The 20,652-nt window shown below is 48.8% G+C and overlaps 1 protein-coding gene across 2 annotated transcripts in view; it reads left to right on the top strand.

Annotated features, from left to right (window-relative positions):
* TNPO3 (transportin 3) overlaps positions 1–20,652 on the top strand; it is an 81,995-nt gene that overhangs the window by 48,575 nt on the left and 12,768 nt on the right. For both annotated transcript variants that reach the window (XM_084631578.1, XM_084631579.1), the window contains exons 7-15: positions 2,792–2,930; positions 4,730–4,876; positions 5,779–5,886; positions 6,639–6,730; positions 9,457–9,596; positions 9,784–9,975; positions 12,336–12,427; positions 14,210–14,286; positions 20,414–20,474. In XM_084631578.1, coding sequence (XP_084487704.1) covers positions 2,792–2,930; positions 4,730–4,876; positions 5,779–5,886; positions 6,639–6,730; positions 9,457–9,596; positions 9,784–9,975; positions 12,336–12,427; positions 14,210–14,286; positions 20,414–20,474 — 1,048 coding nt within the window. The remainder of the gene's footprint in view (positions 1–2,791; positions 2,931–4,729; positions 4,877–5,778; positions 5,887–6,638; positions 6,731–9,456; positions 9,597–9,783; positions 9,976–12,335; positions 12,428–14,209; positions 14,287–20,413; positions 20,475–20,652) is intronic.

The following is a 20,652-nucleotide window of genomic DNA, read 5'->3' as shown; positions in this document are numbered from 1 at the left end:
GTACCATTTGACCGCAGAAAGGGTTAACTACACAAAAATGACTACTAAAAACTACACTCAATTAGCTGTTACCACTCAAGAAAGGAGTATTAAAATCATTGTGGATAGTTCTCTGAAAACATCCACTCAGTGTGCAGCGGCGGTCAAAAAAAAAAGCTAACAATGTTAGGAACCATGAGGAAAGGGATAAATAATAGTACAGAAAATATCACACTCGACATAGATCCATGGTACGCCTGCAGAAAGGGCTAACTACACAAACATGAGTAGGCTAGTTAAACGGCCGTTAAAAGGAGTGGTCACGAGTGAAATGCCTGCAAGCTGCAGGGAAGCTCTTTAAAAACACCATTATAGAGGCTCAAACTAAATGCATTCCCCCACCAGTAAGAGGACCAAAAAATGCCACCATGGCTTAACAGCAGAGTAAAAGTGGCAGTTAGAGGCAAAAAGGCAGCTTTAAAAGTTGGAAGCCAAATCCTACTGAGGGAAATAGAAAGGAGCATAAACTCTGACACGGCAAGTGTAGAAGTGTAACAAGGAAGGCCAAAATATGAATTTGGAGACCAACTGGCTAAAGACACAGAAACTAACAGCAGCATGTTTCTTTTTAAGTACCTCAGAAGTGGGAAGCCTGCCAAACGCACTGGGGCCACTGGATGATCCAGGCGCTAAAGGGGAGCGCTCCTGGAAGACAAGGCCGTTGCAGCGAAGCTAAATGAATTCTTTGCATTGGTCTTTCCTGCAGTGGATGTGAGGGAGATTCCCACACCTGAGCTGTCCTTTTTAGGTGACAAATCTGAGGAACTGTCCTAGACTGAGGTGTCAATAGAGGAGGTTTTGGAATAAATTGATAAACAGTAATAAGTCACCAAGACCAAATGGTATCACCCAAGAGTTCTGAAAGAGCTCAAATGTAAAACTGCAGAACTACTGTGATATGTAACTTATCACTTAAAACAGACTCTACCAAATGATTGGAGGATAGGTAATGTAACCCCGATTTTTATTTTTTATTAAAAAAAGCTCCAGAGGTGATCCCGGCAATTACAGGCCGGTAAGCCTGACTTCAGTACAGGGAAAATCGATTTAAACTAGAGTAAAGAACTGAATTATGAGACAAATAGATGAATACAATATGTCGGGGAAGAGTCAACGCGGCTTTTGTAAAGGGAAGTCATGCCTCACCAGTCTAGTGTTCTTTGAGGGGGTCAACAAACATGTGGACAAGGGGATCCAGTGGATATAGTGTACTTGGACTCTCAGAAAGCCTTAGATGTTTCACATGCCAAAGACTCTTAAGCAAAGTAAACTGTTATGGGATAAGAGAAGGTTCTCTCCTGGATCAGTAACTGGCTAAAAGATAGGAAACAAAGGGTAGGAATAAACTGTCAGTTTTCACAATGGAGAGAGGTCAATACAAGGATCTGTACTGGGACCTGCTGTTTCACAAATTCATAAATGATCTGGAAAAGGGAGTGAACAGTGAAGTGGCAAAGTTTGCAGAGAATACAAAATTATTCCAGATAGTGCAAAGAGTTCCAAGGGGATCTCACTGAACTGTGTGACTGGGTAACGAAATAGCAGATAAAATTCAGTGTTAAGTATAAAGTAATTCACTTTGGAAAACAATCTCAACTACACATAGAAAATGATGGGGTCTAAATTAGCTGTTACCACTCAAGAAAGGGGTATTGGAATAATTGTGGATAGTTCTCTGAAAACATCTGCTCAATGTGCAGCAGCAGTCAAAAAAAAAAAAAAAAGGGGGGGGGGGAGAAAGCTAGCAATGTTAGGAAAGGGATAAATAATAACACAGAAAATATCATATTGCCCCTCTATAAATCCATGGTACGCCCACATCTTGAATACTGCATGTAGCTCTGGTTGCTCCATCTCAAAAAAGATATATTTGAATTGGAAAAGGTACAGAGAAGGTCAACACAAATAATTAGCGGTCTGGAACAGCTTCTATATGAGGAGAGATTAAAAAGAGAGAGTGCTCAGTTTAAAAAAGAGATGACTAAGGCGCGAATGTGATAGAAGTCTGTAAAATCATGACTGGTGTAGAGAAAGTAGATATGGAAGTGTTGTTTACTACTTCTCATAGCACAAGAACTTGGGGTCACCAAATGAAATTAATAAGCAGTAGGTTTAAAACAAACATAAGGAAGTATTTCTTCACACAACGTACCGTCAACCTGTGGAACTCCTTGCTGTGGGATGTTGCAAAGTCTGGAAGCATAACTGGATTCAAAAAAGAATTAGTTAAGTTCCTGGAGGATAGGTCCATCAGTGATTATTAGCCAAAATGGTCAACAATACAACCCCATAATCTGGGTGTCCCAAAATGTCTGACTGCCAGAAGCTGGAACTGGACAACAGGGGATGGATCACTCGAGATTGCCCTGTTCTGTTCGTTCCCTCTGAAGGATCTGGCTCTGGCCACTGTTGGAAGACAGGATACTGGGCTCGATGGACCATTGGTCTTGACCCAGGATGGCCGTTCTTAGTTCAGATTTTGTTAAGCACATAACTCCCACAACTATGATGCTCTTCAGCACATTGTAACCCCATTTCCCTGAATTTGGGGGGTGAATTAAAAACGTCTCTGGATAAAAAGGCTGCTGAAATGGAAGGATTCAGTGTACCCCTGCCTCTGAGATGACTGCTTAGTGCATGTTAGCTGCAGGAAGCTAATGCTGTACATAAGTAGGAGACAGTTTCTCCCTGTATTTACAATATCACTGGGTATTTGCATGTGAAACATGATTTGCTTCACTTCCTTCAACAGGGTTCTCAATTACTGCCGTGTCTTCACTGAACTCTGTGAGACGTTTCTGGATAAAATTGTTTGTTCACCAGGCCACGGGCTGGGGGACCTGCGCACGCTGGAGTTGTTGCTGATCTGTGCAGGCCATCCACAGTATGAGGTAGGACTCAGTGCGTTACTCACTCTTCTTCCTCAATCAGATCTTCAGAAAGCTTTTCTTTATAGCCTAGCGAGTTTGGGCAGGTTTCAGGTCCCGTTCCATAGTGGCCTTGAAAGCCTTGCTCTGAATTTGTGATGCAGAAGGTATTGTTTAACTCGTCTGTGCCTGAGATAGAAACCCGAGGCAGCCTCTCCTGATGGAAGAGGTAAGGAAAAGTCCCTCATCAATTTGCTTGAAAGCATTTTAAACCTCTCACCTGCTAGGAGCTGTATCTTGCTTCCTGCATCTTCTCTGTGCAGTAGTCAGTCAGGGTCCGCCTTAGGGAGAATAGATTCCTGGGTGAACATGTATTTTGGTGCCTCCCCTGGCCCCTGCTGCTCCCCACCCTCATTGCTCCCAGCTCTGCTGCCTCCCCCCGACCCATTGCCCCTAGCTCGCTTCTGCTGCCTCACACTACAGGCCCGCCTCACTCCTTGCCTCTTGACCACAGCTCACCCATAAGGCTAGCCCTTGTAATGGGTTTTTTCAATGTTCCACGTAGGTAAATGTTCTCTGAGGCTTCCAATGTAGCGGTAATTTCTTGCATATCCACCCAAATCAGATGAGTGATCTCATCTCCCCTCGCTTTCTCCCCCCGGCACACCTTTTGCACACCACCTGAAGCTCAGAATAGCAAAATATCACATGTAAGATGTGGGATTTCCCCAGATCTCCCACTCTTGGGATATCCCCTGGGACAGTTTGATTAACTAAAATTTTGCTGACTGACCTTTAGTTGTGTTTGCTGTGCCCCTTCTATTCAGATCTGTGTTCAGTAAATGTGCCCCCATCACAGAGGTACTGATTTATGGATTGGTGCTCGTTACATATAGCACTAATACATGTCACCAGCCAGACCTGGTTTCATAACTACCTATGCACCCGTCACTTTATTTGGGACATAGAACTTTACTGATGGAGGAGTCAAGCCTTTAAAATTAGTCTCTCTTCATGAGAAAAGTAGAAACTGGACTGACTGGGTTTTAAGTGGGCTAGCATGCTGTTAACTTCTAGAGGTGCGGGTTTTCAAATACACAGAAGTCCCTTAGGCCTTATCTGCACACAGTTTGGGTACCAGGATAACTGTCAGCTTTTGGCTGATAATTATACTAACCCCACCCCTCATATGGACACAGTTATACCGATATAAAGCATGCGTCTGTGCATGTAACTGGGTCCACACTCAGGGTGCAGTGCTTTCTTAGATGCAGTTTTTATGTGTGGCCCAGGCCTTGGGATGTGAGTCACATTATCTTTCCATGGTTATTGGGGTGACTCATGCCTGAGCGAGGAGGGGGTGGAGGTTTCTGTCTGACAGATGTTTGACCTACATGAAATGAGCTGATGACTTCAGCTGAGCTCCTAGTGAGCTCTATCCACTGCTGCAAGACACACTAGTATCTGAAGAGGTTTGAAGCCAGGAGGCTGAATTACCCCCTTTGCTCGGGGATGGCTCCCTAGGCCAGAGTATGCCCAGCGTGGGGACATCTTCACTGTTACTCTGCAGGGTCACTCATCCAAACGCTGTCCCAGCACTAACTTGTTTGATTTTTAAATCAACTGCTTAAACAACAAGCGAAAAATGCAGGTTTGTGAAGCCGAAGGAGCTGCTCGTGGCTTTGTTGAGGCTGCAGGTGTAAGTGTGGAGCCTGTGACGGTGCTTTTCAGCAGCAGCCTTCTGACGACTTTCCACACTAGGAGGATGGGGGCAAAATCCTGTCTGTGAAAATGACGAGTGGCTGTTTTTCCTCTCCCAACAGGTGGTAGAAATTTCCTTTAACTTCTGGTACAGACTGGGGGAGCATCTGTACAAAACAGATGATGCAGTCATACACAGCATCTTCAAAGCCTACATCCAGAGGCTTTTGCATGCTCTGGCCAGACACTGTCAGCTTGACCCGGACCACGTAAGGCTGCGTTCAGCTCTCTTCCTTTTTCCTCCCCTGCTCCAGTAGGCTGCATTGGACATGGGGGGGCTGGTGAAATGCAGCTCACCTTCCCCACGCGCTGATTGTCACTGCTAGCTAAGGAACCAGGCATGTAACGGCTCTGCATGTAATGGCTAGCTAAGGAACCAGGCACATAACAGTTTTCGTTACCGCCCACCCCCCTCATTTCCATCTGCAGTTAGGGATGGAAATGACGGGATTGGGCAGTAACGAAAACTGCCATATACTTAGAGGGCCTAATCTGACAACCCCTCCCTTCAGCAAGCCAGCCTGTGTTCCGGCAGAGAGGTCTGGTGGCTGTGCTGCCCTAGAATGACTCTTGGGTGGGCAAGTGTATGATGGGGGAGCTGGGTGCTGGCAGGTCTCATTTTTGCTTTTGCCATTCTTGGGTCCCCTTCTCCCCCAGCTGAAATGCCAGTGTGGAATTGCAGGCTGAGCACATTCACCTGACTGTCCTCCCCGCTGGTCACTGTCTCCCTTCTTGAAGGAGCCTGAGCCGCTTGGAATACTTAGTGCCATCCCCGGCTGTATTCCCCCACCTCCCGGAGACTTTGCATGGGTCTGAGAGCTTGCCTTTATTTCCGGAGCTCAGTGCGGGGAGAGGATCTGGCCTGTTAATGCAGGATGTGTGGAGTGGGCCAATCATGAGCCCCAGACACCTCGCTTGACATGATGTTGGTGCTCCTGCTTTCCATCCCTTGAAATCCCCTTCGGCTGAGATGGCAGAGAGGATCACATGGTTTAGGGTGGCTTAATGTAATAGCTTGTCTTGCCCTTCCCTTGCTCTGTGGGTGAATTAGGGTCTGGAAGTCCCCTTAGCTGCTGTAACCCCACTTCCTCCAACTCTAAATCTCTGCTAGGAGGGTGTCCCGGAGGAGACAGATGACTTCGGGGAGTTCCGGATGAGGGTCTCGGACCTGGTGAAGGACTTGATCTTCCTGGTTGGATCGGTGGAATGTTTTGCCCAGGTGAGCCCCTAGTAATGCTGCCGTGGCGCTGGATAAGTTGCCTCGGAGGGGATTCTGTTGCCTTGGGCATGTTTAGCGTGGCTTTGCACGCACAGGATGATGTAATGTCCATATTCTGTGAATGGATTGTTACCCTGAGAGGCCGTGTCTTCTCCTTGTGGCGGTGTTGGCTGCTCACCTCCACCAGGCTGGCCAGAGTCGGCTCCTGTGGCTTGATCCTGGATTGCCGTGTCCCCTACCACTCGCTGTTAGTTCAGAGCCCACTCCAGCTACAGTGGAGCGTGTACTCTCCCCTCCTTGACAAAATGAAGGATCTCTGCATATCCTGTCACGTTCACCACTGTGTGGTCTGGCTGGGCCCCAGGGGCCGTCTCCCAGGTTCCTTTCCTCTCTGCCGGCTGACGCCATGCTACGCTGCCCCTCGGGGCGTTCAGCAGTGAGGACGCTGCAGTCGCTCCGCTGTGTGATAAAAGCTGGTTCTTGGTGGCGGGGTGAGATCGCCTCCAGGAGCTGCCGCCGAGTGGGTCTTGTCACAGGCCTCAGCGCACTTCAGGCCTCCTCTGAGACCGCGGCGCTAGCAGTGAGCATTAGATCAGCCTCGGTGCAGAACCAGGCTCCAGAGAGTGCTGGGAAAGCAGTTTAGGAGGAGAGGAGCAAACAGGTTCTTCTGCCACTTCCCAAGGAGAGGTGCTACCCTGCTGCTGCCTGACTTTCTTAATCCTCCTGTGTGACCGACTCTCTCTGCCCCACAGCTTTATGCTACCTTGAAGGATGGGAACCCTCCCTGGGAGGTGACGGAAGCTGTTCTCTTCATCATGGCCTCTATAGCCAAGAGCGTTGACCAGTGAGTATCAGGCACTGCCTGCCTCTGTGAAGATTGGGTGTAGGGGCTCGTCCCATTTGTTTTCGGGGCTCTGGCTGCAGCTGACCAGTTTACTCCTGGGGGAATTCTGCACCAAAACATCCACAATTCTGCATATTTTATTTGTCAAAATAATGCAATATAATCACACCAGTTTCACTTATTTTGGTAATTTATTTGAACTATCACACAGAAAAACAGTCGCAGTAGCTGTTCAGCATTTCCTAAACACCTGAAAGTTAAGTTACAAACACACAGTAACCAAGACCCTGCATTCCAGTTCTAATCCTGGATTTTCATTTAAATTACAGGAGTTTTGGTTTGCTGTTTGGTGTTCTGTGAAGCAGACTGTCACTTTGAATTGCTCAGACTTTCACACATGGAAGTCGGACAGTTTCGCTAATCATTGTCCTGCATTTTTTTCCAATGGATAAGTGAAATAGATCCTCAGCTGTAATCTAGCCCCCTTGTGCCCCCTCTCTGGCATAGGGGAAAAAACACGAGAAAGCCCAGAGCCCTTCCTAGCTCAGGGTTCCCTCAGTGTCCTTTACAATAAGGCTCCTTTGCATGCTCTGGCAAGATATAGGAGCCTGAATTGGCTAAGAATAGGAACAATTAACTAACATTGGGAACATTAGCAGCCTGCCTGCTTAGTTGTTACATTTCTGCTCTGCCTCAGGGACAGAGCCTGCTTCACCCAGCCCTACGCCTCCAGGACACAGCAACGGCGAGCGAGAAGGACAGAGTGAGTCTGTCTCACTGGTTCATACAGGCACCCGCCCAGCCCCACCCCCTTAATGTCTCTCCAGGGGCACATGCACGCCCAGCTTCCCCGCCCCCGATGATCTGCTCTCAGCTGCTCCCAGCAGATGCTCCCAGGCTGCCGCGGAAGGGGTGTGTGTTTCCCCACAGATTTCTTTGCTCCCTCATTGTTCTGTGCGGGAGCCAAGAGATCTGCGGCAGGTACGAATGCTGTGCCTCCACTGGGGTGCAGGACCCCCCCAGGAGAACCAGTTGCCAAGATTCAGGGACGGCTGAAAATACCCTGAGCAGCCCTGAGTTGCTCTTGTCTGTAGCGCTTGAGCCGCTGTCCCCCCAACCAGCAAGTCAGGTTTACCCACTAAAAATGCAGGTCCTGCAAGCTCATGCAGAGACCTTCGTGTGCCACAGGGCTCCTCAGTTGAGAGAGAGATTACTGCTGATGTGAAACGTAAGTGAGGAGCCCCAGATACCTCGGTGCTGGACTCCCTCCTTGTGTACCGTCAGGACCGTGCATCACCCGGCCTCTGCCTTCATTCTCCCCATTCTCTGTTCTTTCCCAGCCCCTCTCCTTAATGCACCCTCAGCCAGTGCCATCCGCCAATGCCCTCTGCTCCTCAAATCCCTCCCAATGTTACTGCCTGGTATCTCTCGTCTGGCTTGTGGAAGGCGGGGAGCCCTTCAGGGCAGGGAACAACTCTGTAAAGTACTGTTTCAATTGCAGCTCGCATCACGAGTCTGTAAAACGATTATTGGCGCATCCCCTGCAGGCAGCGGCCCTAGGATCCGGAAGGCCATTGCTTTCCGGCTGGTAGAGGGGAAGGGCAGGAGTTCCGTAACTGCGCCGGTCCCTGGAGGCTGGCGCTCTCTGTTGTCTGGGATGCCCTGACACCAGACGACTGAGTCACAGAGGACTAGCAAAACAGGGGAGGGGAAGGCTAAATTAAGTGTTGGCAAGGTGTTCGAGTTTTGCCAGAACAAATCTATCCGGTCTCTACAGGGCAGGTGCTCCAGGGAGGAGGTGGTTGCTAGTCTGTTGCCTGTAGATTCACCGGCTCAGACTGCCAAGCATCAAAACTCATCGTGTTGCTCTTCTTCTCCTTTCTAACGTCATTCCCCTGTAGCAAGAGTGATGGAGGTTTCTGAGAGCTTGACCATCTTGTTGCTTTGTGTCTCCCGGGTCACTGACCCTTGTTCCTCTGAACACAGCCTTTCCCACTGTGGCTCCTCCTGGTCGCTGATTACTTGGTTAACAGCTGAAAACACAGGCATGCTGGTGGAGTGAGACACCTCCACCAATAGGGCTGAATTCCCTTCTGGTACCACTAGGAGGCGCACTTCCCCTAGTTCAGGGCATAGCTGATGGAACAGGGCAGGATAAAACAGATGATGTCTCGGGCTGATGAGTTGGATTCCTTGTATCTTAGAGATGCTTTTTGTGTCCAGTGGAGTGGGTGGCGATGGAAGGGTCCTGTGTGCATCCAAGTAGGAGCCCCACAATGATCTGAGTACAAGTGCCGCTCAGGGTTAATCAGGAATGCCCGTTGAATTCCTTGCTGAGTGTTTTCCTCTCTGTCTTGCCCCATAACCCTGGCTCTTACCAGATGGCTCTTCTCATTCACTCTTCTTCAGCTTGCTGCTCTTTCTTGCCGCTAGTATTCTGGAGCTTGGTGGTCCTCTCCCCTGGCTCTGGCTCCCCGGTGTAAAGCTTGGACTGAATAGCGTTTAAGTGCTGAGTATTGTTACAGTTATTGTTAAAGATACTGGCCCCCGCTGGGCGGTGTGTCCAGACTTTCTATCCAGGCTCCTCAGGGTAGCGACTCATGGTTCCTTGATCTAGCTGGTACTTCCATCGATTCTGCTATTTGAAGGCTGAAACTGTCGGTTTCTTGCTTGGGAATAGGACTGACTGTGCCAGATACTGAGTAACCACTGTCCTCTGTCCCCAGGGAGAACAATCCGACGCTGGTGGAGGTGCTGGAGGGGGTGGTGCGCCTCCCCGAATCCGTACACACTGCTGTCCGCTACACCAGCATCGAGCTGGTGGGAGAAATGAGTGAAGTCGTGGACAGAAACCCTCAGTTCCTGGGTGAGTCTAGCCGTTGACACTAGCTCAGTCTCTGCACTTCAGCTGGCTTCCCTCTGGGAAATGTGACCTCTCCAAGGTCAATGCGGGACAGATAAACCAGTGTGCCTCTTAAAATGAGGCAGAAAATGAAGCTGTGGGAGTCCTCTGTATAATCCAGTGTCTCCTTGTGGGTTTCTTCTCTTCTCAGATCCTGTGCTGGGTTACTTGATGAAAGGTCTCTGTGAAAAGTCACTGGCCTCTGCTGCTGCCAAAGCTATTCACAATATATGCTCAGTATGCCGGGACCATATGGCTCAGCACTTTAACGGCCTGCTGGAGATTGCCCGCTCCCTCGACTCCTTCATGCTGTCTCCAGAGGCTGCTGTGGGACTCCTTAAAGGTATTTCCTCACATGCCCAGACACCGCTGTCAGGACTTACTGCTTAGTGCAGACGTGCACTCGATATTGTGAGGGTCACCGAGGGGGTGTATTACAGCCCCCAGTGTCACACTTCAGTTGACATTCTCAAATCACAGTGAATTCTGACCAAATCACTTTCAGGCCAGAATTTTCCATGCCTATTCTTGGCCCAAAGGTGATTTTTTTTTTTGTTTGTTTTTGTTTTAAAGAAAGTTGGATCAGAATTTTTTCAGTTATGCTCAGCTCTGAAGAAGAAGTAGAAAAATACAGGTTTTCTGCTTTAAAACCTACTGCCACACTTCATTCAGTGACTCTGGTAGAACGTTGACATGTAGCATGAAAATATTCTTAAGTACCAATGGGACCGAATTTGAAGCTAGTCTGATAATAGTTCTGAGTTCATGGAAACTGGCTTCGGCTCATGCACAGTGGAAAACAAAAGTTTTTGTACTTCTGGAAACAGACTGATTTGCACTCGTGCAGTTTTTAATGTTCATTCTTCAATGTATGTCAATAGCCATCAACTTGCATTAAGGTCTTCAAGCAGCAAGCTGTCTTTCAGAAGTACAGTAAAAGCTTTGTTATCCAGCATGTTGGGGGAATAGAGGGTGCCAGTAGGTAAAAAATTTCTGGTTAACTAAGAGGGAGGGAGTTTGGGTGTTGGGAAGGGGCTCGGGGTTGGGGCGTGAGAGGGGTGAGGGGCGTGGGCTCTGGGAGGGAGTTTGGGTGCAGGAAGGCTTGGGGCAGAGGGTTGGGGCATGGGAGGGGATTCGGGGTGCCGGATCCAGGTGGCGCTCATCTCAGGCGGCTCCCTGGAAGCAGCGACATGTCCCTGCTGCTCCTAGGCAGAGGCATGGCTAGGCGGCTCTGTGTACTCACCACTCCCCGAGCGCGGGCTCCGGAGCTCCCATTTGCCGGGAACCATGCCAATGGGAGCTCTTGGCCTGCAGGTGGAGGTGTGGCTTGACAGCTCTGTGCGCTGCCTCCGCCCACAGGCACCGCCCCCGCAGCTTCCATTGGCTGCGATTCCTGGCCAATGGGAGCTGTGGGGCCAGCGCTTGGGGCGGGGCAGGGCGAGCAAGCCGAGCCACCTGCCGGCCCTGCACCAACTGTACTATAAACCGGACTTTCAGTAAGATCAGAAATGCCGGTTTATAGCGCTTTCCAGTTGGTAAAGTGTCGGATAACCTAGCTTTTACTGTACTTATCAATGTATGTCGTTAGCTGTTTAATTGCTTGTGCGTCTGTAATGTGCCTTGCGTTAAAGATTTGCAGGACCTTGCATCTAACATTCTTTTTAAGGGGTTTCAGGCAATCCTAGCACTTGTGCTGCCTGGAGGGTTTGTTTTCTTTAAACAAAACAACACATTGCACTGAGGGAGTTTAAATACTCGTGAGTTCTGATACCAGAACATTGAATTGCATGGTTAGGAAAGGGCAAAGTGAAGGTTCCTCAGCAGTATTGTATTGGCCATGTCAAGGAGAGGTAACGCTGTCCATGTTTTCTGGTTTAATATGCAATTTCCAATTTACGTTGTAAAACACATGCCAGGAAACTTGCACTGAGTGACACTTGGCTAAAACGACTGCTGCTGTTGCAACCTTAACTTGTGCATTTCCTGACCAGTGCCTGACTGCACCCTTTATGTTGCATTAACACATTTTGCATATCATTTTATGTTTGTGCTCTGAGTACGTTTTAGGTAAGATGCTGTTGTTACCACGGGCCCTTACAGCAATGGGCAGTGACGGGGCAATGCAAGTGGTGTTTGATTTTGTACCGACTGTAAGACCCCTAAAATGCTGTAGTATAAGGTTTTACTTTTTTTTTCCGTCCCCCAAAAGTGTGTAATTTTCCAGGGTTATTGCAATTAGGCTGAAATATAAAGAGCTTTTACTACATAATGACGTGCTATGACAGAAATGTTTTGTGCCTATTCTAAGCTCAATGGTGCATCGTGCTTTTCTTTTCCGGTCACAAGTGTGATTTGAGTGGGGTTGCTAAATTTTTCATTCATCTAGGTTCTTCTCTTACTCCAGCACGCCGGCATCTTTCGTCTTCCATCCCACACATCCATTTCAGCGTCTGATCCAAATGAAGCAGCAATGCCAAGTTGTGGTATATTCAGAGGAATGTGTTTTATTTGACGGGTAATAACTTCATGTCCAGTCAGGACATGTGGATATTATTAGATGTTTTTTCCTGCTGTGTGTAGGGAGATTTTCAATTGATTTTGCTGCAGTTGGATCCATGTGGGGAAACTTGTTCATTTAGTGTCTGAAACTGACTAAACTTCCACTCGACCTTCTCCCTGAATTCTTTTCCTCTTGCATTCCAGGGACAGCATTAGTTCTTGCCCGGCTACCCTTGGAAAAGATAGCAGAGTGCCTCAGCGAACTGTGTGCCGTTCAGGTGATGGCACTGAAAAAGGTACTTCGGGGCACTGCAGTTGCAGAACTTTTGCCTTGTTCTGCAGCTGGATTGGTTATGCCAGTCTGTAGTAGGAATTTTCTGTGTGTTGCTCAGTAGAAAACTTCCACTGTGGCTGCAGTGTTCTACAAGTGCCATAGCACTGAGCAACTTACTATTCTGAGCATGGGGAAATAACGTGGGAACGACAACAGCGTGAAGCAAGATCTGAAAATACAGCGTCATAACTTCCGCTGGCATACGCTGCTGTAGCTCGCTGAAGTCAGTGCAGCTACACAGATTGACACCAGCTGAGGATCTGATTCAGAGAGGAGCATAGTAACTTAAATAGGTGTAAGAACCAGATTTGCAGAACGCTTGAAAGTGTTGTAAATACATGAGCCAATTTGCATGAAATGTAGCCGATTGCAGCTTCAGTATGGAGCTAGTCTCCTCATGTTGTATCTCCCAGCATGCAGTGCTTCATCTCTGCTGTGATCAAGATGGATCTTTGCATGCTGAAATCTATAGTCTCTATGGACTGTACCCCTACAGTGTAGTTGATGGTGGTCACGGGCCACTTACCCATCCCTGAAGTATAAGTAGCCCACGATGCCTTTTCATTTGGAGTCTTGGCTAAAGGAAGGTAAAAAGTGGAAAGGGCTGGGAAGTGAGGGGACGGGCAGCTAAGTAAGATTGCATGGGATACTCCCATATGTCATTCCTAAAATGACCTGCCATTTTGGAGCCTTGTGGGCTGAATGGCTCCCTCTCTGTTGTGGAAGCTGAGTTAAGTGTGGTGTACAGTTTGATGTGAGTAACTTGTGAGGCGTGCTCACCAGCTGATCAGTTTGTCTCCTCCTGGTAGGGCTCTCCTTTGCCATTCTGTCTGAAATCCATGTCAAGTAAGCTCTGAATGCCCCATGGAAAAGCCGTAGGTAGTAGGAACTTCCCATCTTGTGCAGCTGAGACTAGTCACCACTCAAATCTTTTCACAAGCCCTAGTCCCATATCTCTCCCTTCAGGCTCATAGTGTGATACTCCCCACTTCTGTCTACGAACAGAAGAGTCTTCTGCTCTGCATTGGCCAGAACATGGGGAGTCTGAGACATGAACATTGCTTGTGAGGTGTGAAAGAGGCACAGTTTACTTTGTAAAAAGAAAAGGAGTACTTGTGGCACCTTAGAGACTAACCAATTTATTTGAGCATAAGCTTTCGTGAGCTACAGCTCACTTCATCGGATGCATACTGTGGAAAATACACAAGATCTTTTTATACACACAAAGCATGAAAAAATGGGTGTTTACCACTACAAAAGGTTTTCTCTCCCCCATAAGTCATTATGCAAGGTAACCTATTTCCCCTTGTCCCGTCCCCCACCACGTTCTTGTTAAACCCTGGATTTGTGCTGGAAATGGCTCAACTTGATTATCATACACATTGTAAGGAGAGTGATCACTTTAGATAAGCTATTACCAGCAGGAGAGTGGGGTGGGAGGAGAGAAAACCTTTTGTAGTGGTAAACACCCATTTTTTCATGCTTTGTGTGTATAAAAAGATCTTGTGTACTTTCCACAGTATGCATCCGATGAAGTGAGCTGTAGCTCACGAAAGCTTATGCTCAAATAAATTGGTTAGTCTCTAAGGTGCCACAAGTACTCCTTTTCTTTTTGCGAATACAGACTAACACGGCTGTTACTCTGAAACCTGTCAGTTTACTTTGTGTTCTCGGGACAACAGCCATTCAGAACGGAGCTCCGTATGGTCACTGAAATCTCAGCTAATTTTGCTTGTTTCTCCAGCTGCTGTCTCAGGAGCCGAGCAATGGCCTGTCTTCAGACCCCACTGTGCCCCTAGATCGACTGGCTGTCATATTTAGGTAAGAGAGGTGGGGACTAATGCAGGCTTTGTTGGGAGCTCCTGAGTAAGACTGTCTTGCTGGGGGCTGGGAGGGGCCTGCTGATCTCTCTAGATCAACTTAAAATCCCTGAACCAGCCAGAGGTTCTCATTTACAAAGGTCTGTAAAAACGATACGTTCTTCTTCAAGTGCACTCGCCCTATGTTATTCCACTGTGGGTATGCATGTATCCAGGCGCCTGCTGTCAGAGTTCCTGAAAGCAGTGTCCATTGATCTACACATGGGCCCTCGCTGTCCTGTGCTTCCAACCCAGGAGATAAAGGGCAAAACAAACCAACCGCCTCTCAAGTTCCTTCTTGTAGTAGGAAGAGAGCCTGAGACATAAGCCCTTTTATCATAGGCCTGGTATGAGGCAGGACCTGCTCACAGAATCTGGCAAGAACAGGGCTGATATTGCAGAAATTCACATTCCTAAGAAGTACTACACACAGAGTGCTCACGCAAACACAGCCCAATATCAAGGATGGTTCAAAAACATTCCCCAAGGATAAAAGGAACACACTGACCCCTCCTGAAAGATAAGGTCAGGATAACAGTACGTAATAAAAATGTTTGTTTTAAACCAACATGTACAAGGTGATGGGTGATAACTAGCCACGTCAGGGGGCAGTAACTAACTATGTCAGAGGGACCGTAACTAACTTGTTTGTATCAGGGTATAAAGATGTAGCTCAGAGGGAGTGTCTTTGTCCAGCCGAGTGGGGAATGGAAAGTCCCACCATTCACTGAGCTGCGTCCATTGTCACAGGCATACATATCTTAGTATCCTTGGGGGAAGCTCACGTTGCAGCAAGGTTTACTGTCTGCTGCTCTTTCCTCAGTCATACCTGTGAGGAGTGGAAACTTCCTCTGAAGAAGCACTTAATGGAGAAGGTCATGAGGCTGCAGTCAGGCCCCAGCTTGGGGACACCCCATACATTGGCCTGACTCATCAAGGAGTGCATTTCATGCCGTGAAGTCAGACTTAGGAGCGAGGGAATGAACTCCTTGTCAGGTGGGCCGGGAGTGCTCTCATAAGCACAAGAGCAAATTCTCCTCTAAATCCACTTCAAAGCAGCCAGATACAACCCTGCTAAGTCAAGCAAGTCTTTCTGCTCAGCCTGTGCCATGAGTCGGCTCGGGGACATGACAAAAAGGGCCACAAACCCAGGGCTCCATTGGCACCAGACCACTCTGCTGGCAACAATGCCTCTGGCACTGGCAAAAGGCAACCATAGAGAGTCTCAACCACCAACAGTACTGCCTCACCCGACTGTGGCACAAACTAACTCCTCCGGCTCCGTTGGTTCAGGCAGACGGACCACCTCCTATTCTGGGGCGAACAGAATCTTGCGCTACATCTGACATTTTTGGTCTCCCTGATCTCCAGTCTCCATCACCATAAGGTCCTTCCCTCATGAGGGAGGCGTTGACTCTACCAGGAGATGCAGTTTGTCGGAGGAGTCTGTCTCCCATTCCATTGTCCAGGCGTCTTTTCCCTTCTGCGGAACCGTCGGTTTGGCCAATGGATTCAGAATTGGCTTTTTTTTTCCCCTTGGGAGACTGAATTACCCAAGGAACCGACATCACTTCCTCCAGTGCACGCCTTCCCAGACAAAGGACCCAGGCCAGCCTGGAACCAGCGCCTATCTCATTACCTACCTCAGAACCATTGGTACCCCATGCCCTGGGGACCTCCACAACCCCCCATTTGACCCCTCCTACTGTCTGTTCTGGAGTCCCAGGGACCTGGACCATCTTCCAGAGTCGACATGATCCATGAGGGAGTCAGTCCATCCCTCCTCTGCAAGAGGACAGACAGAGCTTCCTCTGGCCCCATGGAAGAGCAAGTTTATGAGCAGGATCCGGTGGTACCAATGGAGACCGTCCTTATCTCTGGATGAAGCAGTCACTCTGATACCCATCCCTCCAGCAAGCAGTTCCAGGAATTGTTGTGTAAGGTTACAGAGGAGCTACAGATCTCCCTGGAGGAAGTTTAGGATCCTTAATGTAAACTTCTGGAAGTTCTCCAAACGTCTGGATCCAGCTGAATAGCACTTCCTGTTAACGAATGAGCTAGAACAGTCTGGCATACCTCAGTCACTTTTACCCCTTCCGAAGAGGGCAGAAAAACACCATATTGTCCCAGCCAAAGGGGTGGAATTTATTTTCTCATCCTGTGCCTAACTCTTTGGTTGTCCAGACTGCCATGGAGATATCTAGACAGCAGCATCCTAGACCTACTCCAGTCAATACAGAGGGTAAATGCATTGATTTTATTGGGAAGGAAGGTCTTCCTTTCTATTAGCCTTCAGTTCAGAATAGCCAGTTACCAAGTACTGTTGCCAAAGTATGATTACCTGAACTATTCCAAATTCATGGACTTGGACAAGCTTCCACAACAAGATGGAGCTCCGTTACGAGCTCTCGTTGAGGAAGGCAAGTTGGTTGCCAGGCCCACTGCTCAATCAGCAGTAGGTGCAGCACTGTGAATCATGGCTTCATGCTTTCGGGATACCAAAAAAGAAGGGGGGCTGGAGACCTATCCTCAGTCTGTGTCATCTCAGCCTCTTCTATTCACAGACTGAAATTTTGCATGGTCACACTGGCATCTGTGATCCCATTCCTGGAAAAGGGCATGTGGTTTACAACTCTTGATATGAAGGGCACGTATTTTCACGTGGACATTCATCCCACTCAGATATTGTCTTAAGTTCATGGTGGCCCCTGACCATTTTCAACACCGAGCGCTCCCATTTGGTCTTGCTACTGCCCTTAGGGTCTCTGACAAGTTCTTTTTGGTAGTAGCAGCCCATATGAGGTGTCACAGCTTCACCATCTTCCCCTATCTCTGTCTCATTGCCAAGACATATCAAGATGCTTATGAGTCGACTTCACCAGTGCTCTAACTCCTGTCTTCCCTAGGGGTCGGCATGAACTCAGAAAAGTCTGTCGTCACTGCAGTGCAAACTGTAGACTTCATCGGAGCTTCCCTAAAGTCAGTCATGGCAAGGGCTTATCTGCCAGTGCACAGATTCCAAGCGATGAAGGACCTCATAGAACAGGTCGTGAACCACCCTCAAACAGCAATCAGAATGTCTTTCCATCCTGCAGCACATGGCTTCATCTGTGCTTATCGCACCATTTGCCATACTCCATCTTCATTGCCTTCAGCCATGGCTCAGAACAGCGTACTCCCCAAACCAACAGTCCATGAACGCCATAGGAACTCTTCCCACTAAAGTAACGTCATCTCCACTGTGGTGGAAGTATCCCCACCAGGCATGCATGGGCGTTCCCTTCCTTCCCCTCTCACCAGACAGTCACTATAGATGCCTCCCTTTTAAGCTGGGGAGCTCACGTGGACAGCCAGACAGCGCAAGGCATTTGGACATCCTGAGACACCAGGATGCACAGCGATATTCTGGAACTTGAGAGCAGCCCAACCCTTTCTCACATTCATTCAGGTCCCCAAGTCCTCGTAGTGTCAGGCAATATGACGACGACCGTCTTTTACATCAACAAGCAGGGAGGAGTGGGATCCATTCCCCTGTGTGCTGAAGTGGTCACTCTGTGAGATTGGTACATCAGCAATGATATCACCCTGTCAGCAGTTCACCGTCCAGGAAATCAAAATCTGCTGGTGGACTCCTTCAGCAGACACTTTGCTATCAACCATGCCTCCGTGGTAAACAGTAGTTTTGCTTGATGGGGAACCTCCACACGGTCTCTTTGCCTCTGACAAACAAAGTGCAACGTACACTGCTCCAGACGAGGCCTAGGACATTGCTCTCAGGGCAGCGCTCTCCTTCTGTGGTCAGACCATCTGAATTCTGCCTTCCTTCCCTTACCACTCCCACATCGAGTCTTACAGAACATTCGTCTGGACAAGACACTCTCATCAGTCCCAACTGGCTCAGACAGTTGTGGTTCCCGAGTCTCCTACACATGTCATCATCTGGTCCTTTCTGATCTGCCCCAAGCACCCCAACCCATAAGCACTCCCATCTCAGGGCGTGGTTTTTGGTTGGGCTCAAACTCTAGAACGTTCATGCTCAGAAGCCGGGCAAACAATCCTTACCAACAGGTGAAAAGATTCCTCTAGAAAACGGTGCGTAGCAAGGGGAAGCATTTCTTTATCTGGGTGCAATAAAAACTTAATGCCCAGAAGCTCCGGGTATTCCCCGTATTCTGGACTATCTTCTTTCTCTCAACACAGTGGGTCTTTTCCCATCAATTCTTTGTGTCCACCTGGCAGCAATCAGGGCGTTTCACCCACCTTCTGCTGGTTGCTCAATTTTCACTCACCCACTGAGTACCAGATTCTGGAAGGGTCTAATCCAAACCTTTCTGCCAGTAAGGAAACCTGTTCCTCAATGGGACTTAAACTTTGTTCTTTGGGTCCTCACTAGGCCTCCCTTTGAGCCCCTCGCTACTTGTTCCATGTCTGTCCTTCCCATGAAAGTTGCATTCCTGGTAGCCGTCACCTCAGCCAGGAAGGTGGGTGAGCTCGGAGCACTGATGGTGAATCCTCCTTACACCGTGTTCCGTAGAGACCATTTCATTGTGTTTTACATTCTAAACTCACCCCCCAAAGCAGTTTGTTTCACCTGAACCAGTCAGGCCACTTAACTGTGTCTCTTCCAAAACACCACACATCTGAAGAAGACTCCATCCCATCAACAAGCCTTGTCTTTCTACCTGCACAAGGACAAAGCCAGTCAAAAAATCTCCTAGGCTGTTTATCGCTGTAGCGGGAAGAGTCCCAGGTCAAGCAGTATCTTCTGAGGATCTCCAAATGGATCTCTGGCTGTATCTTACTCTCTCGGCTATCTAATCTTCCTCCCCCACCTGGGGTGAGGCGTATTCGACAAGAACGCAAGCCACGTCAATGGCATCGCTTCAAGAAGTGACTCTGTTTGACGTTTGCAAAGCAGCTGCATGGAGTTCCTTCCGCACGCTCCCAAGACATGCTTCAGTGCAGGACTCCTCCGCTGACGCCTGCTTGGGGACAGCATTCCCTGAAACAGCTCTGCTGTCTGCATCCGCAGGCCCCCCATCTGCCTTGAGTCCTGCTGGTCAGTCGCTGCCAGTGGAATACAGATCAGGACCAGCACTTAAAGAAGAGAAAGTTACTTACCTTAGAGCAGAGGTTCTCAAACTGGGGGTGGGGACTCCACAGGGAGTCGCGAGGTTATTACATGGGGGGGTCGCGAGCTGCCAACCTCCACCCCAAACCCCACTTCGCCTCCAGCATTTATAATGGTGTTAAATATATAAAAAAGTGTTTTTAATTTATAAGGGGGGTCGCACTCAGAGGCGTGCTATGTGAAAGGGGTCACCCGTACAAAAGTTTGAGAACCGCTGCGTTTGGGTAACTGGAGGTTCTTTGAGATGTGTGGTCCCTGTCTGTAGTCTACCTCCACATCCTTCCCCTCTGCTTCCGAGCAGTCTTGAATTAGCTGCAGAGAAGGAACTGGAAAGGCGGTCAGGGCGCCCCGCCCTATATCTCCTCAGCTGGAGGAACGAGGAGACAATGGCACCTGCGTGGACCAATGGAAGCTGCTTTCCAGAATTCTCCGTTTGAGTGTGTGGCGCGCATGCGTACGCACAGTGGACTACAGATAGGGACCACGCATCTCGAAGGCCCTCTGGTTACTATAGGATAAGTAACTTTCTCTGCTGTGGAGAGGGCCAGGTGGGCTCCTGTGTACCCCATGCCATAGTTACTGTGTGTAATGCCCTGCCTCGAACCGGAAACCAGGCAATAAAGTACAGCCTTATCAGTAGTGACTCTTCTGGCTGGGAAATGTGCTGGAGTCCAGTACGTAATGGGTCTGCAGCCCCAGAACCAGCCCCCAAGGTGACCCTCTTGTCTGTCCTCTCGTCAGAGGGGCTAAAGAGATTAAATTCCCCTCCCCCACTCCCAGGTCGTGTCTCCAGATGTGGGAAGCGTATTCTGTTTGTGTTTATGCAGTACGTGTGCTGGGGGGGAATGGAGGCCCTCGGTGGTCAGGGCTGTCACCCAGGTGTGTTTCACCAGCACTGAGTTAACACAGAATAGCTCGTGTTTAAAAAGGCACTTGACCCTTTTGTTGCTTTTCCCAGGCATACCAACCCCATTGTAGAAAATGGCCAGACCCATCCGTGCCAAAAAGTCATACAGGAAGTAAGTGAACATCGGTGCCAGGCCTGGGGCCATCCTTCTCCGTACGCGTCTAGCCAGGAATTGGGGTGTGTCCCCGTCACTGAATGCTCGGGGCAGATCTGGTCTCCACAGGTGTAGCTTTGGCTTTGGGCTGGTGAGCAGGAATGATCCCCACGTACAGTCACTGCTGGCTTGTCCC

This window comes from Lepidochelys olivacea (genome assembly GCF_965140295.1).
Source record: "Lepidochelys olivacea isolate rLepOli2 genome assembly, chromosome: 1".
In the NCBI taxonomy this organism is placed as follows: Eukaryota; Metazoa; Chordata; order Testudines; family Cheloniidae; genus Lepidochelys; species Lepidochelys olivacea.
The sequence above is the reverse complement of the archived record's forward strand: the minus strand, read 5'-3'. Positions and strand labels throughout refer to the sequence as shown.